The sequence below is a fragment of the Eptesicus fuscus genome, chromosome 24 (assembly GCF_027574615.1).
Source record: "Eptesicus fuscus isolate TK198812 chromosome 24, DD_ASM_mEF_20220401, whole genome shotgun sequence".
Taxonomy (NCBI): domain Eukaryota; kingdom Metazoa; phylum Chordata; class Mammalia; order Chiroptera; family Vespertilionidae; genus Eptesicus; species Eptesicus fuscus.
The window spans coordinates 4391855-4409392 of NC_072496.1; the positions used below are offsets into that span (position 1 = coordinate 4391855).

Sequence of the window (17538 nt, forward strand, 5' to 3'; positions counted from 1 at the left end):
TTCAATTTTTCTTTAGAATTGATAGCACTGTATTGCTTAACTTCTTTACAATGCGCACTCTGGGGATTTTATCACATAAAGAAGAAAACACACCAGGAAATGCTACATAGTTTAAAAAGTAACCCCCCAACAACTCCTGGAGATGATCCGAGGGGCCCCGCGGGCCCCGGGTCAGAGCCCCCCAGCCCCCACTCACTGCGCAGGCCGCCCAGGCCGGGCGCGGGCTGCGTGCGGGGCGGCAGGGTGCTGCGCTGGGGCGGGGTGCTGCTGAACAGGATGTCGCTGGGCAGCGCGTGGTCCAGGGCGGAGCTGCGGGAGCTGGCGAGGGAGGCGCCCCTGCGGTGGCCGCACATGCTCTCGTCCGAGAGGGTGCGGTACAGCGACCGGCGCGGGGACAGGTTCCCGTAGAAGGAAAACTAGGGTTCAAACACAGGGCGGGAGAACACAGGCGTCAGGCAGCTGGAAGCACAGACGGAGGTGACAGTGAGTGGGGTCCCAGCAATCACTGGTACAGCCCTGGCCGGTTTGGCTCAGCAGATAGAGCGTCGGCCTGCGGACTGAAGGGTCCCGGGTTCGATTCCGGTCAAGGGCACATGCCAGGGTTGCGGGCTCGATCCCCGGTGGGGGGCGTGCAGGGCAGGAGGCAGCCGATCAATGATTCTCTCTCATCATGGATGTTTCTCTCTCTCTCCCCTTCCTCTCTGAAATCAATAAAAAAATATTTTTTAAAAATCACCGGCACAAAGTCATTCTGGGAGACGGGTGTGGTGAGTTAGACGCGCACAGCTCTGCTCACTCTGAAACGCTAAGCGGGACCTCCCTGACCTTGGACATGGAGGGGCTGTCATTTCAGGCAAGGTATTGGAGCCCCTGCGGAGCGCTTGGCTTGATGTTGATCGGAAGCGACTCCCTGTTGCTATCGGGCCACTTCTGTGCCAATCAATGGCCGGTGAGGTTCAATCTAATCTAAACAGTAACACATTGATGGTGAGCGCTCGCCTCCCAGGCCACGCAACAGGTTGCGAGAAATGGAGTCGGTGAAGTGACACGCTGCTGTCCACCTTACAGCATCGCTCACAGGACACAGTCACCGTGGCTGGAAACTGAATCTTAGTCGTCGATCATAACCAGCGGTAAAGGGACCATTATGATGCCTGTGCATTAAAGCACAGATAGGGTAAGGAAAGTTCTTCCTAAAGAAGCAAGTAGTCAAATACTAAAAAAAAAAAGAAAAAAAGAAATGAAATCTGAATTTCCAACTACTTCAGCACACTGAACCACACTCCTTTCACATGAACAACAGAAAGAGCCAGAATGTTTGCGTGAAACAAATATAGAAATGGCTACCGCCACGTGTGAATGCAGCCAGGCGGCTAAAAATACCCCTATTGTACGTGTCCCCTCCACTGTCAGTCCGTCCCTCTGAGGCGCCGGCTGAATGTGTGTGACTGGAGTTAAATTTACACCATGAAAAGGAAGTGATCTGCCTCAGAGGAAAAACCCACATGTGTCAAGGAGAAGTTCATTCCTGTTAACAGCAAAGGGACTGGACTTTGCGTACGGCAGTCTGTACCAGCTCTAGCGTCGACCTGTGAACCAGGAGGTCACGGTTCGATTCCCGGTCGAGTTCCCTTTCCAGGAACCCGGAGCCCCCCGAGCCGCTGACCTTCCTCCTCCCCTCCTCCGCGAAGGGGCTGTCGGGGAGCATCAGCTTCACAAAGTCCTCCTTCGACAGAACGTGCTGAGTCTCCGAGCCGCCTTCTCCCGCCGCCGCCGTCGGATGCTGAGCTGCGGGGGACATGAGCTCCATCTCGGCGAACAGCCTGTCGGAGCAAGCAGAGGGAGGTGAGAAGCGGTGCCCAGCCGTCTACAAAGCGCCCGCAGCGTGAGAATGGACATCCCATAACCAGACTCAACCAGTACGCACGCACCACACACGGCTCTGGACCGCTCAGTCCTGTCGCGTCTACTGCATCCACTCCGCACCCCCCAATCATCCCCCTCCCCCTGTCCTGTGTGTGAAAGGAATCAACTGCAGAGTCAGACTCCTGAATAATTCAGAGACGAATCCCGTCCCCAAGCCCCGAAAGAGAAGAAACGCAGCCAGCTTTTACAATAAGGCTGCCTTCTCCTCCCCAGCCCGGCTGGTGTGGCTCAGTGGGTGTCGACCTATGAGCCAGGAGGTCACGGTTCGATACTGCGTCAGGGCAGGTGCCCGGGTTGTGGGCTCGATCCCCAGTGTGGGGCGTGCAGGAGGCAGCTGATCCATGATTCTCTCTCATCACTGATGCTTCTCTCTCTCTCCCTCTCCCTTCCTCTCCTAAATAAATAAAAGGTTTTAAAAAAAAATAGAATAAGGTTGCACTTCTCCTTCCCTAATCTGTGTCAGAAAACAGTTTCAATCGTTCATCTGAGATCCTCGTGCTCCTGTGAGGGCACCCCTGTGCCTCCCAGAAACCCGAGCCAGCCAGCCAGCCACACCCCGGATCTCGGGGCCGCAGGGAGGGGCCCGGGAGCCTGGGGTCTAGGAGTAATCAATCCCGGCGTGCGCCAAGCAGGTTTTGTCATCAGCCACTCGGCAGAGCTGCTGGGATAACTAAGGCAGCTGTCTCCCCTCATTATCAGCACATAAAAATGTATTTATGCGCAACAAAAGGCTGTCTGGCTGAGTTACTGCCTCAGCGCTTTTCCAGGGAGAAAGTCCGTTTGAAGAGGTTTGCTCTGGAGACGCAATCGGAGCAACACAACCCCCTGCGGACGGAGTGAATGAACGGGGTCAGCGAGGCGACCGTCAGCCCCAGGACCGGAGACGTCGCTCCCGGGGGCCAGGGCCAGGGCCCGGGGCAGCAGACGGCGACTGTGACGCTATGTCATGGGGACGAGTAGTTCCAACGCGAGGGGCCGTCAGTGCGACCGCTCCCTGGGAAACGATCGGACGAGAGACTCAGACTCGCTCGGAAGGAACAGCGATGCTCTGGGAATCTCCAGGCTTTGGCTCGGCTCCCGAGGCGCTCGGGGGTCCTGCAGCCTCGGACCCTGGAGCCGCAGCCACACGGACGTGAGCAGACAGCGGTGTGAAAAGCAGCTGTTAAAACGTTTGAGACGTGATTGGAGATTTGGTTGGCCTGGGGGATGGCAGGGCATGAAGAGGGGCCACAAGACACGCCCTGGCTCTGGGGGGCGGGGAGGGGGTTCTGCACGAAGCCAGAGAGGGACCCACGGAGGTGTGATGATGAGGCGTCCGGGCAGCGCCCAGCTTCTGACGGAGACGTGGCGCTGGGAGGCGCCAGGCCAGGTGCCGTCCGTAACTGCCGAATGGACATCTAACACCTAGACGGGCGGCCCTTGGACAGCAACAGGGGTCAGGGGCGCCGACCCTCCACGCAGTCGAAAATCATGCATAATTTTTGACTCCGCCCCAAATGGACTAATAGCCTGCTGTTGACTTAATCAGTCAAGTAACATCGGTTTTGTATGTTACGTGTATTCCATGTTGTTTTCTTATAGTAAAGTAAGCTAGGGAAAAGAAAATGTTACGAAGGGAAGCGTAAGAGAAAATACGTGTCTGATACCGCACACATTTATTGAAAACATCTGCGTGGAGTGGACATGCACAGCCCAAACCCATCTGGTCCAGGGTCAGCCGTACCTCCTAATAAAATGCGCTATTCTAGCTTTCCTATGCGCCGGCACAGAAATCACCAGCCTCTCCTGCTAAGTTAGTAATTTTACTCAGGCTGCCAGGTGATACGACAGTCAACATGCCCCCCACGGCCTACTTTGTGGCCGTGACTAGAGGTGAGCACGCGGATGCTCCGGAGGCCCCGATCTGGAGTATACGCGTGTGCGTGTGTTTGTTCATGCGTGCGTGTGTGTGTGCATGTGCAGGACCACGGATGAACAGTCCTCCCTCCCTGCCCCCCAGACCTAACCCCTGAAGGGAAGTCACAGTCCGGCTGTAACTGGGTCACAGGAACAGCAACTCTAACGAACGCACTCGGACTCTGTGGGAACTCGAATTGTCCTTGAACTTGTTTATTCCGAGTCGATGCTGACGCCACCAACAGCACATCACCGAGACCCTGCCACTGCGGGCAGCGTTTTGAATAGAAGTCAGACAGCAGGGATTGCTTTTAAATTTACATGTAAAAATCAAGGAAAGAGAAGACTTAAGAGAAATAGAAATGCCAACATTTAGAGAGTTTTACAAAGATGTTTCTAGATTATTCTTTTTTATTTTTTTGAAATATGTTTTTATTGATTTCAGAGAGGGAGAGAGAGATAGAAACGTCAATGATGAGAGAGCATCATTGATCGGCTGCCCCCTGCACACCCCACAGAGGATCGAGCCCGAAACCAGGCATGTGCCCTGACCGGGAATCGAACCGGGACCTCCCGGTTCATGGGTTGATGCTCAACCACTGAGCCGCGCCGCTCGGGCTAGATTATTCTTTTTTAGAAAATACGTCCTGTTGGGGGGGTACATGCGCTCAGCCCAGGCTGCCTGGAGGGACCCGCGGCCACCTTACCCTGGACACTCAGACACCTCGGGCTCCTCGGGTGGGGGGCTGCCTTCCGACTTCTTCCAGCCGATGACGTACTTGCTCACTGCGCCCTGGCGGTGGTAGGCCTTGGACATGGACCCGGGCACCGGCGGGCCGCCGCTGTGAGCCACGATGTAGACTTTGGACGTGTCCAGAGACCCGGTGCTTTTGGAACAGTGAGCGGAAGGGCTGCCCGAGTGGTGTGAGCCGCTAAGGAGAGAACAGACAGAAGCGGCAATGCACCCGGAGTTCAGGGGTGCTGGCTGGTCCCCACGCTCACAGCCACCCGCTCTCTCCTGTCCGCCTCTGAGAGCAAAGAGGCACGCTGACAGCCACCCGCTCCAGAAGCATCCGTTGACGCCTGCTGCCCGTTTTCCTGTTCAATGTCCCCCGGCAAGCAGCTTGCACTTGAGCATCCTGAGCCCGTGGAGGCCGGGCGCTCTGACACGTCTCTGCCTCCCGCTGCCCGCCCTGCTCTCAGAGGCGGACAGGACAGAGCGTGTGGCTGTGGGCTTGGGGACATGCCTGGTTTTGCGCTCAGAGGTGGGCAGGAGTGAGCACGAACACGTGGCTTACTAGCATGTAAATCTCACAATTTGAAACGTATCTCACCCGCACACTGCTCCTCTCTCAGGCCCCCACCCCACCCCACAGGGGAGGCGCGAGGGGCCCAGGGGACCCCCCCAGGGGAGGTGCCCAGGGCCCAGGGGACCTCGCAGGTGCGGGCAGCAGGGCGGCAGGCACTCACCTGGAGTGAGAGGAGATCTCGCTGAGGTCGCCCATGCTGCCGTCAGCGGCGCCGCCGGTGGGGGCGGGCGCGTAGCCGTGGACCGCGTACAGCTTCGCCTGCTCGTCCTCGGGCCCCGAGATGTCTCCGGAGCCCGCCCAAGGCTCGGCCCGGCTGTGGATCATGGACCTGCTGCCCGGCAGGTGCCCGGGGCCCAGGCCCGCGGGGGGCAGGCAGGGCGCCGTGTCGATGCCGCTGTCGGTGGACGCCCCCTTCAGGTAGGTCAGGCCCAGCAGCTCGGGGTCCAGGTCCCCGGAGCCAAAGTGCTTGTCGTCGCTGGTGCTGGAGGCGCTGCTGGACAGCGTGGCGCTGCTCGAGGGGCTGGGGCAGCCCTTGTCCGCCATCTGCGGGGAGAGGAGCGAGGGTGTCAGGGGCCACGGGCCACGCGTCGCCGCGCTGGGCACACGCGCGTTTCCCACAGGGAAGGTCCGTGTGCCTGAGCCCAGCCAGGCTCCCAGTGCACAAGGCTCGGCATTTAACAACAAAGGACATTTAATTAATTAATTAACTAATTAATTAATTGTTAATCCTCACCCGAGGATATTTTTCTCATTGTTTTTTAGAGAAAGTGGAAGAGAGAGGGAGAGACAGAGAGAAACATGGATGTGAGAGAAACACATCGATTGGTTGCCCTCCTGCACATGCCCCGACCAGGGCCCAGGCTGGGGAGGAGCCTGCAACCGAGGTACGTGCCCTGGCCTGGAATCGAACCCGGGACCCTTTGGTCCGCAGGCCGATACTCTATCCACTGAGCCACACCGGCCAGGGCCATAACGGACCTTTGAATGAGGGCACGGACACTGCTCTTAGCCATCATGCGGTTGCACACCTAACGACTGCAGCGGAGTGTCAACGCAACACTCCGGGCTCTGGGAAACACAGCCCCGCGGGCCGGGCTGCTGGGGTGCCGCCGCACTGTGCTGGCGGGACCCCAGCCCGCCCTGTCTCCCGGGGTGGCTGCACCTGCTCCTTCAGGAAGACGGTTATTCTCACCCGGACTCACGAAGCCACAGACAGACGAGCTCACCACCACCCCCTCCACTGTCTTCAGAGTGAGCCAATGACAGGACTTCCCTAAAAAAAAAACCCGTCCCCAATTCCTCCTCCCCTGCTGCATCCCCCATCCAATGGAACCTTCTCAGTCTGTGTTCATTACTTGTGCCTGAAGCACGGAAGTATGGCCACGGTGTCGCTGACCAGAATACAGTCAACGCAGCCGCAGGAGCTGGGACAGCACGGGAAGATGAGTGACAGGAGGAGAGCGGGCTTTTACCAGGAAAGCGCTTCGGTGACCAATTACGGCGCCAGCCTGGGTCTGGGCGGGAGGGCGGGGGTGAGCCACAGCGGGACGCTGCCGTCACTGCCCGCCTGTGCTGAGACTCGGGGATCACAGGGTTAACGGGGGGCCCCTGAGACCGTCTGAGCAGCGGTCGCCAACCTTTCGGACCTCACGGGCCGTCTAGAGTGTAGGGGATGCTGCAGTCACAGGCACGTGGAGGCCTGAGCGAGCTAACGGGGCAGGCGCTCTGTGGGGGAAGCTGTGGGGTCCCTGGGAGACAGAAGGGGGAGAGAACAGAGTGATGTCCCCATCTGTCTGGAGTGGTCACTCACAGCCATCGATCCCTCAGCGCCTCCGATGTTTCTGACACACAGCATGCTCTCATGGCCACTCCCACCCGCCTCCCTCTGCTGAGGCCACTCTGATCTAGAGGTGGGATTGAACGGCTACCGCAGAGCTGCCCAGACAAGGTCAGCCAAGGTCAGCCAAGGTCAGGCTCGGCCGAGGGAGGACGGTACCCTATGGGCTAACGCTCAGCAACAGAGCTCGCCAATGACAGGGAGGGAGGAGGAAAGACAACTCAACTCAGGAGCTGATCAGATTTCTACAGCTTCCAGTTTTAAAAAAAAAAGCTACTTCAGCCCTGGCCGGTGTGGCTCAGTGGACAGAGCGTCGGCTTGTGGACCAAAGGGTCCCAGGTTCGATTCCAGTCAAGGGCACATACCTTGGTTGCAGGCTCCTCCCCGGCCCGGGCCCTGGTTAGGGTGCGTGCAGGAGGCAACCGATGGGTGTGTTTCTCTCACATCGATGTTTCTGTCTTCCCCTCTCTCTTCCACTCGCCCTAAAAAATCAATGGGAAAATGCCCTCCAGTGAGGACTAAAAAAAAAAAGCTACTTTAAGACGGCCTTCCTTGGCAACAACCAACAATTCATGCTCACTGAGCGAGTCACCTGTAAGCTCCGCCTCAGGGCCGGGCGGACAGTGAATGACACCCGCTGTCATCCTGACCCATCGGGGCCTGTCCCACTGAGCGACCAGTGACCAGCGGCGGCAGGGAGCCCCGACCACACCCGGCTGACACGCCCCGTCAGCCCGGCACCCACAGTGGAGACACTTCACAGGTGTCGGGAGGAACACGGTTTAGTGACCATCGGCACTGGGTATCGGGGTCAGAGGCTGACGGTGCCCTCGTGGCCTGGCCGGTAACAACTGTGACCTTTGACCTTTCTTCGAGGTTCTTCATAAATCAAGGAGAGAAAAAAATCTTGACTTTTTATTTTTTTTCACCTCGGCTCTGAGAGACCTGCGGGGTCAAGGACGCGCCATGGAGAAGTCCTGGCAATAAGCTAACGTGATGTGCGGAGAGGCATCCGAGAGGCAGCACGCGACCCGTGTGCGGAGGACTTACACGGGGGAGGACTCATGTGGGGGGAGGACTTACATGGGGGAGGAGTTAATGGGGGAGGACTTAGTGGGGAGAGGACTTACATGGGAGAAGGACTCACGTGGGGGAGGACTCACGTGGGGGAGGACTCACGTGGGGGAGGACTTACAAGGAGGAGGACTTAGTGGGGGAGGATTCACGTGGGGGAGGACTCACGTGGGAGAAGGACTCACATGGGGGAGGACTCACGTGGGGGAGGACTCACGTGGGGGAGGACTCACATGGAGGAGGACTCACGTGGGGGAGGACTCACATGGAGGAGGACTCACGTGGGGGAGGACTCACGCGGGGGAGGACTCACGTGGGACAGCTTGTTGGGAGACTCCTTGCAGCTCCCGTCCTTCTGCAGGCCTCGGTCCTTGTAGGAGCCCAGGACTTTGGAGGCTGGGCCGTGCCATTTGGTTTCTGTCACACGGAGAGGGAAGAGCTGAGCACCCCATGTCTAGCGTCAGCAGGAGAGCAGAGAGCACAGGAGCCGGCACGTCCCGGTAAAGTGAACAGACCGTGGCTCTAGGACTTTCTGGTCTCACCAGCGGACACGCCCCGGGGTGGCAGGACACGCACCATAAAGGCACTGGTCCGGCCCGGCCGGCGTGGCTCAGGGGTTGAGCATTGACCTATGAACCAGGAGGTCACAGTTCGATTCCCGGTCAGGGCACATGCCAAGATTGTGGGCTCGATCCCCAGTGGGAGGGCAGGAGGCAGCTGATTCATGATTCTCTCTCATTATTGATGTTTTTCTCTCTCTCTCTCTCTCCCTCCCTCTCCCTTCCTCTCTGCAATCAATAAAAATATATTTTTTAAAAATATATATAAAAAAATTAAAGGCAATGGTCCATTTTTATAGCTGACCCGGCCCGCTGACCTCGGGGGTCGAGCTGACACGCTGCCTGACGACACCCACCAGCCAAGTGCGGAACGAGCGAGGGAAGGCAGGAGGGATGGAGAAGAGGGAGCAGGAGGGGAGGGCGTGGCGGGGGGGGGGGGGGTACCGGAGCTCCTTATTACCTGGGTGCCTGCCTCCGTCCATGGCGTCCTCCCGGTCCCTGGCTCCTTCACACTCCAAAGGGCCCGGGCCCTGGTGCTCGAGCAGCAGGGGGGACTGGCACCTGGGGGGCGCACAGAGCTGAGCCCGTCGCCATGTTCCCAGGCGCCCTGGGGCTCACCTCACCTGCGGGCGCCGGGGCACCCGGGGAGCCCACGCTGCAAGGGGGGGCCTCAGCCCACGCGGAGGCAGCCTTCCGCTCCTCCCCACCAGGAGGCGGGCAAAGGGGTGTCGAGGCGACCCTGCCTGCTCTGCAGGTGAGGGGACACTTCCAAGGGCACTGCCCAGAGAGCCCCGACTCCTTCCTGTCCGCACGCTCACAGAGGACCATGAACCCGGAGGTCACGCTTCCATTCCCGGTCGGGGCACGTGCCTGGGTTGCGGGCTCGATCCCCAGGGTGGGGTGTGCAGGAGGCAGCCGGTCCATGTTTCTCTCTCTCATGGATGTTTCTCTCTCTCCCTCTCCCTCCCTCTCTGGAATCAACTAAAATACATTAAAAAAAGAAAAAGCAGACAAGCTCGGAATACAGACAAACGAGCACTAGCTGCCTAGATAGAAACCAGGAGCCTCTGGCTGGACAGACTCAGCCTGGCATCTCTACATCCTCTGAGGGCTGCGTATGCCGTGCAGTCCCCGAAACAGGCTCCCCCAGGCTCCTAGGCTCCCCTAGGCCCTCCCTAGACCCCCCAAGCTCCTCCCAGACTCTGACTAGGCTCCTCCCAGCTCCTCCCAGGCCCCCCATCTCCTCCCAGATTCTCCCTAGATCCCCCAGCTCCTCCCAGGCCCCCCAGCTCCTCCCAGGCCCTCCCTAGATCTCCCCAGCTCCTCCCAGGCCCTCCCTGGATCCCCCAGCTCCTCCCAGGATCCCCCCAGCTCCTCCAGGCCCAGCGGCGGGGAGATGGCCATACCCGTCGTAGCCCACTTGCGGTCTCCAGGGCCCACTCCCGCCGGGTCCGGGGTCGCTGGAGGATGACTGGTTGCTGGGCGAACTTCTGAAACGGAACCAGAATCACTAGCAGGGCCCCGAGGCCTCTGTGCAGCCGGCACCTGGCCTGGCTCGCTCTCCCAACGAGCCCACTGCCACGGGGCAGAAGCACACGTGGCAGGAGGGGCAGGACCCGTGGTGGACACAAGTGAGACGTGGTGATGCCGGAGACCTCGGGTGCTCACGGCTGGCGCTGCGTCACAGGAAAGACGTGGCCAGAGCATGTAACGTCACCGTGCAGACCGTGGTTCCGTGACACATGGAAGCACAGCCATGCGACCCCAGGAGGCCAGCGTCATGAACACATCACCACGACCTGGTGTGTGACCTTCACACAAGACACATTTCAGTTCTGTACTTAAAGCTGTGCAGAGAGAAAACCCTAAACTCGACAGAAGTCATTTTAAACTCAACTCACTTTGCTGAAAAGGAGGAAAGCCAGGAAAAGCTCATGATGTAGACCAGTGGTCGGCAAACTCATTAGTCCACAGAGCCAAATATCAACAGGACAACGATTGACATTTCTTTGGAGAGCCAAATTTTTTAAACTTAAACTTCTCCTAACGCCACTTCTTCAAAATAAGACTCGCCCAGGCCGTGGTATTTTGTGGAAGAGCCACACTCAAGGGGCCAAAGAGCCGCATGTGGCTCGCGAGCCGCAGTGTGCTGACCACGGATGTAGGGCCCTCTTAACACACGGCCACGGGGGAGATGGGGTTCATCCCTGATGGGGCAGCCTTGTTTCTACTCAGTGCTGCTCGCAGGCACCTAGAGGGTCTGAGTGACCCGCAGGACTGCGGGGGGAGGGGGAGGGGGCCCTGGTGGCGGAATCTGTGATTGGGGCCCTCATTTTTTTCATATTTGTTTTTCAACTGCAGTTGGCGTCCGGTATTATATTATTTTCAGGTGAACAACAGTGATTGGCCATGTGCACTGTAAGGGGATCCCCTGAGGTTCCCAGGACGCACCTGGCACCGTGCACGGTCCCTACAATAATCCGGACTCTGCTCCCTACGCTGCACGTTCCATCCCGGGGCTGTCTCACACTCAGTCCCTCGCAAGGACCAGTGTGTCATCCGCTCCATCGCAGGGCCAGGGCCAGGGGGCTCCCGCATCCCCGCACCCCGGGCCTGCCCCAGCGCTGCCTGCCAACTGGTCAGAGCAAGCCGACTCAGAACCCCGCAGCCACACGGGAAGGCCCCCCCACAGCCTGGCTGCGCCCCAGATGGGACAGTGCGGCCTTCGGAGGTGGCGCCACGGTACCTGGTGCCGTCGGGCAGCTTGCGGTCGAAGGAGGTGCTGCGCGGGATGGCGGCCTGCGCCTGCGGGAGCAGCTGCTGGCACGGCAGCCGGTCGGGCGTGCCGGGGGCGGGCGAGGCTCGGGGCAGGGGCTGCAGGGCCGGGGTGGGCACCCGGTGCCACGTGGTGTTCCTCCGGAAGGGGGTCTTGTACTCGCAGGGGGTGCCCTCGCTGTCCAGCTTGTACTCCACCATGGGGATGCGGCAGAGCTCCGAGCAGCCCCTGCGGGCCGAGAGGAGAGGGCGAGAGGGAGGCTCAGGCATCGGCTCGGCTCCCCCGCGGCCCCGTGTGCTTGTGGGGCCCACAGACCAGAGGCAGGGCCACTGCATCCGAGGAGCAAGTCGTGGGGGTTCAGGGGACCCCGGGCTGCCGCTGCCTGAACGGGGCGGGTCCGGGAGTTTTCCGGGGAACCCACCAAGGTTAAAGGCCGCGGAGTTACGTTCTGAATGGAAGGAACGGGAACCCTGCATCTTGGGAAGCAGAGAGCACCCCAGTGCATGTCTGGGTTTCACGTCGATGAGGTTTGGCGTCAGAGGAAGAAGAAACAAAGAGAAGACAGATGGCGGAGTGGTGCGGGCCCTTAATTCACGCTCAGCCTGGAGACTTAATAAGTGGCTGTGACTCAGCTGGAGTCTCGGAGGAAGAAGGCGCTGTCAGTGCCGAGTCGGGAGGAGCGGCTGAGCGGAGCGACAGGAGCTGCAACGCGCGCGGCTGGCGGGGCCGGGCCGGAGAGTCCGCTTCCGGCTTCTGCACAGCCATAGGCCAATGATCTTTAAATTAAAAAAACTGCCATTCTTTGGCCCTGATAAAAACCAGCTATTCTCAAAAGAAGGGCTTTCTTTTTATTTAAATTTCTTTAAAAAATAATTTTTATTGTTGAGAGAGAGAGGAGGTGGGGAGAGAGAGAGAGAAACATCAATGTGAGAGGAAAATCAGATAGGCTGCCTCCTCCAGGTCCCTTACCGATTGAGCCCACGGCCTTTTGGTGCACAGGATGGTGTCCGACCAACTGAGCCACGTGGGCCACGGCCAAAGAAGGGCTTTATTTTTAAATCTAAATTAATTTCGTTATAATGTGACACTTTTACAGCAACTACTCTTATAAACCGAATATTTCCTTCTTTATTTCTGTGGCTGAGACATCATCGAAACGGTACTAATTACAATATGTCATCAAACCTGATCAACCTTCGTTCTGCTCCATAGGATGAGAGAAATTCCTTTAAAAAATGGGAACATGCCTGGCCGGCGTGGCTCAGTGGTTGAGTGTTGGAGGTCACGGTTCGATTCCCGGTCAGGCCACATGCCTGGGCTGTGGGCTCGATCCCCAGTGTGGGGCGTGCAGGAGCCAGCCGATCCATGATTCTCTCTCATCATGGATGTTTCTCTCTCTCCCCTCTCCCTTCCTCTCTGAAGTCAATAACATATATTTTTAAAGGAGGCGAACAGTAAATTCAACCTGTTTTTAGGGAAAGCGGGAGGTGTCAAGTAAGAATCACCAAGGAGCCTGCGGAGGCCCATGCGCACCTGTGCCTGCCCCAGCGCATCCTCTCCCCGTGGGTGGTCCCAGCCCAGGACGCCAGGCGACGTGTCCCCAGCTCATCCGAAGCATCACCGCCAGGGCTGCTGGGAAGGGACTCCCGGCAAATGCCTCTCCAAGAAGCAAGGCCAAGTGAACCCCGACCTGGGCACGTGCACACAGACCCGGCACGACAGGCGCTTCCGAGAAAGTGAGCTGCTCGTCTCGTGTGTGAATGAACATGCGTGAGGGAGACAGAAGCCCTCTGCTCGCCTGCTCGTGCGCAGGTTCAGGTACGCTACACGCCTGCCTTCCTGCCCTGACCCAGCCAGGCGTGGATGGAGCCGCCCTCTGGCTTCCCCCACGTTTTCCGGTTTCTCGCCAGAGGAGACACTCGGAGACAATACACAAGGCTGCAGGGTCGCTTACAAGGAAGCTCTATAACAAATGAACATGTCATCTACGTAGGCTCCCAATTAGCATGCGAGATAGACATCCATAAACACTCAGCTGCAGGGTTAGAGATAAATACAATTGTTAACACTGCGGCCGCGAGCCAGCAACTGTCTGAGTCTAATGCGTCTGAGTGTACCCTGCAAGCAAACCGCCGTGTCGACCAAGGTCACAGCAAATGTGCTGCTGGGAAATGCAACGCGACGGGAGTGGGAGAGTGACAAGCGGCTCCACGGCGGGAGCCCTCAGAGGATCTTACGTCCACTGCTTCACTCTGAAAACCTGCCCGGCCGGCGTGGCTCAGGGGCTGAGCCTCGACCTATGAGCCGGGAGGTCGCGGTTCGATTCCCGGTCAGGGGCACAGGCCCGGGTTGCGGACACGATCCCCAGTGTGGGGCGTGCGGGAGGCAGCCCATCCATGATTCTCACATCATTGATGTTTCTAGCTCTCTCCCTCTCCCTACCTCTCTGAAATCAATAGAAATATATTTTTTAAAAAAAACCACACCAAAAACCCAATACGGTCCCTCTGAACCAGCTCTGTGGGCCTCCTGTGACAGGGACACGCGTGCACTCACTCCCAGGACACGCATGCACTTGGCGGCATCCTCCGGCCGCAGGAAGCAGCTTCCCACCCGCGCATCCTTGGTCCACAGCTGCTGCCGCTTCTGGCAAGGCCGGCGCCCAGGAGTGTCCCCTCCGCCTCACAGCTGACAGCACCCCCACTCCCTGCCAAGCCAGCACGGCCCCTGTGCACCTTAACCTCAGACACCCAGCGCGAGATGCCGGCAAGAAGGCACTGCCCCCGAGGCCCGTTCCCGGGCGATGGCATTTCTCGTTTCCCGGAGAACCTCCACTGACCATCACTAACTCAGGCACTTGAAGGAGAGGCTGTGGGGTCCCCCTCGGAGCCTGACCCAGACGGCCCTGCGGGGGCCCAGCGGGCGGAGCGGTTCCCTCTCTCCTCCCAGCAGGACGCTCCACGCCAACCACCTGCTCTCCAGGAAGGAGAGTGCGCGCTCTGGGCTCCAACCCAGACCCGCCATGTGCAGCCCAGAAACGGGACAGCCTCTTGGAGTTCTTCTTTACATAGATTTTTATTGACTTCAGACAGGAAGGGAGAGGGAGAGAGAAAGAGAGAAACATCCATGATGAGAGAGAATCCTGGATCAGCTGCCTCCTGCACGCCCCACACTGGGGATGGAGCCCACAACCCAGGGCATGTGCCCTGACCGGGAATCGAACCGTGACCTCCTGGTTCATAGGTTGATGCTCAACCACTGAGCCACGCCGGCCGGGCAAGACTTATTCTTAAAAAAAAGGGGGGGGGGGGAAAGGCATTTGAACCAATTAGCAGGGCCTGGACCGCACGGCCACAGCCTGACCACGTAATTACCGCTTGCGTCTGCTGCGCTCGGAGGGGCCTGCTGGTTTCACTTCACTTGGCTGCATCGCAGAGACTCTTGCACGAAACCCAGCAATCAGGGGGAAGGCCTGCCGTACTCCTCAATGCCGCCCCGGGTCCCAACCCGCCACCCACCTCGTCCAGCCCTTGACCGAGTCCCACAGACACCGCGCCACGGCCACTCCCACACATGTCTGAGGCGCTACAGCTCCGATTTTCAGAGAAGGCTCGGAGAGGGCGGGAAGGTGGCCCAGCTCATCAGGGACAGGGTCACCCTCGGACCTGGGGCCTCTGACTCCTAGCTCAGTGCCCTTCCCAAAACCCGTGGCCACCTCCTTAGGAAGCCACCGAAGAGCCCAGCCAGCACGGCTCAGCGGTTGAGCATCGATCGACCTGTGAACCACGGTTCGATGCGAGGTCAGGGCACATGCGCAGGTTGCGGGCTCCATCCCAGTGTGGGGCGTGCAGGAGGCAGCCCATCCATGAGTCTCTCTCATCATGAATGTTTCTCTCTCTCTCTCCCCCTCTCCTTTCCTCTATGAAATCAATAAAAATATAGTTTTAAAAGAGAAAGAAAACCAACAGAGAACAGGTAATGCGGCCCACGCGTGCCATGTTTTCCACTAGGAGCTAAAAAAAAAAAAAATCTAAAAAAAAATCTTGGAAACAAAGGCGGACAGATCCCTGAAAAGAACTGCCTGCTTTTTGTCTATTATGCACTTTGCAAAAGAACCCTCCCTAGCCCTGGGGGTTAAGGCAATCGCTGATATTTTAATCGGTCTTTACATCTGTTATGCTAATAGCCTGCTAATAGCTAAACGACTCTTCCCAAGTCATCCAACAAGGTGACAGGGGGAATTGAAGCTCAGTCACTAGATTCTCAAACTCTTTCTTCCTGATGCGTAAAAAAATCAAAAGCAGGCAGCAGGGAAATACCACACAGGACGGCTTCTGGGGAAGGAAGGAGGAACTAAATGAAAGATGAACTCCCTTTCCTACAAATGTCCTTGATTTATAGACACAGAAAGACAGCTCGACCATAGATAGAAAAAGAGACGTCAGCCCTGGGCCGTGGCTCAGTTGGTGGGAGTGTAGTCCCATCCAACAAGAGGTTGTGGGTTCGATTCCCAGTCAGGGCACATACCCAGGTTGTGGGTCTGATCCCTGGATGGGGTGCGTGCAGGAGGCAACCGATCAAGGTTTCTCTCTCACATCGATGTTTCCCTCTCTCTCTAAAAATCAATACATCTCCTCTGGTGAGGATAAGAAAAGACATCAGACCATAAACCCACGTGACCCAGCCCTTTGAACAAGGACTTGAACCGAAGGAGTGAGATGAGAGCGGCAGTGGGTTGCCCGGACCTGAATGGCTCCTCAGCTTCCAGCCCTTCCTTCCTCACCAAGCACACGGGCCGACTGGTCTACCCACTGGGTTGCACCCAGCACAGCATTTGACTCAAAGGCTCAGCAAGTTCTCCACGGAGCCAGCCACTTCCCTGTCTCCCGGAGAAAGCCCGAGAGCAGGAATAACGTTTCCCTGCGTGCGATCCTTCCGAGTTCAACACCGAAGCTCCCCCACAGCCGCGTGATGCCTGAGCTGTGATGACCTCCCCACCAGGAGAGCACCGCCGGCCGGCGTTCCCACGGCCCCACGGCGTGGGTAACCTGTCAAGCTTGACACAGTTCTACTTGCCCAACTAACAGAGCCCGAGCTTGGCTGTCACCCCCTGCGTCCTGGTCCCAGGGTCAGTGACAGGACAACATCCTCCACAGCAGGACGCCGTGGACACGGAGAGACAGAGCGTGCTCTCTGCCCGCGGGGAGACACGCTAGCGGGCAGTTGGTTGTTGCTACGGTTGGAGAAAACGTTTTAAGCAGCAAAAACATGAATGGGAAGGTCCTGGACTGGAGAACGAGGGGGAGACGAAAAGGAGTCCATAGAGTCAAGGTTAGGTCTGTACCATGTAGTGTGATAGCCCAGACCCAGCGGATTCGGGCACAAACTCTTTAAGAGCGGGAACAAGTGCATGAGTGAGTGAGTGGGAGGAAAGCTACCTAACATTCCTTCTGTGACCCAATGCGCTGACCTCAAGCAGTGAGGGTATCTAAGCAGTACTCTGAAGGGACTCAGAATAGTGAGTGCAGTTCAGTTACTTGGAGAACCTAAGTTATGGTGGGTTTTTTTGTTTTGTTTTCAGGTGCCATAAGACAACACCAAATGTAACTAATTTTTCTCCCCCATACGAATAAATTGAACCTCTAATCTAAAAGCTCACTTTAGTCCAGCCCGGCCGGCGTGGCTCAGTGGATGAGCGTCGACCTATGAACCAGGAGATCAGGGTTCGATTCCCGGTCAGGGCACACGCCCAGGTTGCCAGCTGGATCCACATTTTGGGGCGTGCAGGAGGCAGCCAATCCATGATTCTCTCTCATCATTGATGTTTCTATCTCTCTCTTCCTCTCTGAAGTCAATAAAGATATAATAAAAAGTAATAATGCCCTAGCTGGTTTGGCTCAGTGGATAGAGCGTCAGCCTTCGGACTGAAGGGTCCTGGGTTCGATTTTGGTCAAGGGCACATGCCTGGGTTGCAGGCTCAATCCCCAGTAGGGGGCGTGCAGGAGGCAGCCAATCGATGATTCTCTCTCATCATTGATGTTTCTATCTCTCCCTTCCTCTCTGAATTTAATAAAAATATTTTTTAAAAAGTAATAATAAAAAAATAAAACCTCACTCTAGTCCAGATTTCCACTCACCATGTGTGCGCGCGCACGTGTA

The 17538-nt window shown here is 57.7% G+C and overlaps 1 protein-coding gene across 2 annotated transcripts in view; it reads right to left on the reverse strand.

Moving 5' to 3' along the window:
* Positions 1-17538, reverse strand: part of SIPA1L2 (signal induced proliferation associated 1 like 2) — a 58078-nt gene that overhangs the window by 10770 nt on the left and 29770 nt on the right. For both annotated transcript variants that reach the window (XM_054712925.1, XM_054712926.1), the window contains exons 9-16: positions 11350-11607; positions 10010-10093; positions 9064-9164; positions 8357-8460; positions 5293-5675; positions 4530-4754; positions 1667-1823; positions 197-416 (exon numbers count right to left, since the gene is read on the reverse strand). In XM_054712925.1, the coding sequence (XP_054568900.1) occupies positions 197-416; positions 1667-1823; positions 4530-4754; positions 5293-5675; positions 8357-8460; positions 9064-9164; positions 10010-10093; positions 11350-11607 (1532 nt within the window). The remainder of the gene's footprint in view (positions 1-196; positions 417-1666; positions 1824-4529; positions 4755-5292; positions 5676-8356; positions 8461-9063; positions 9165-10009; positions 10094-11349; positions 11608-17538) is intronic.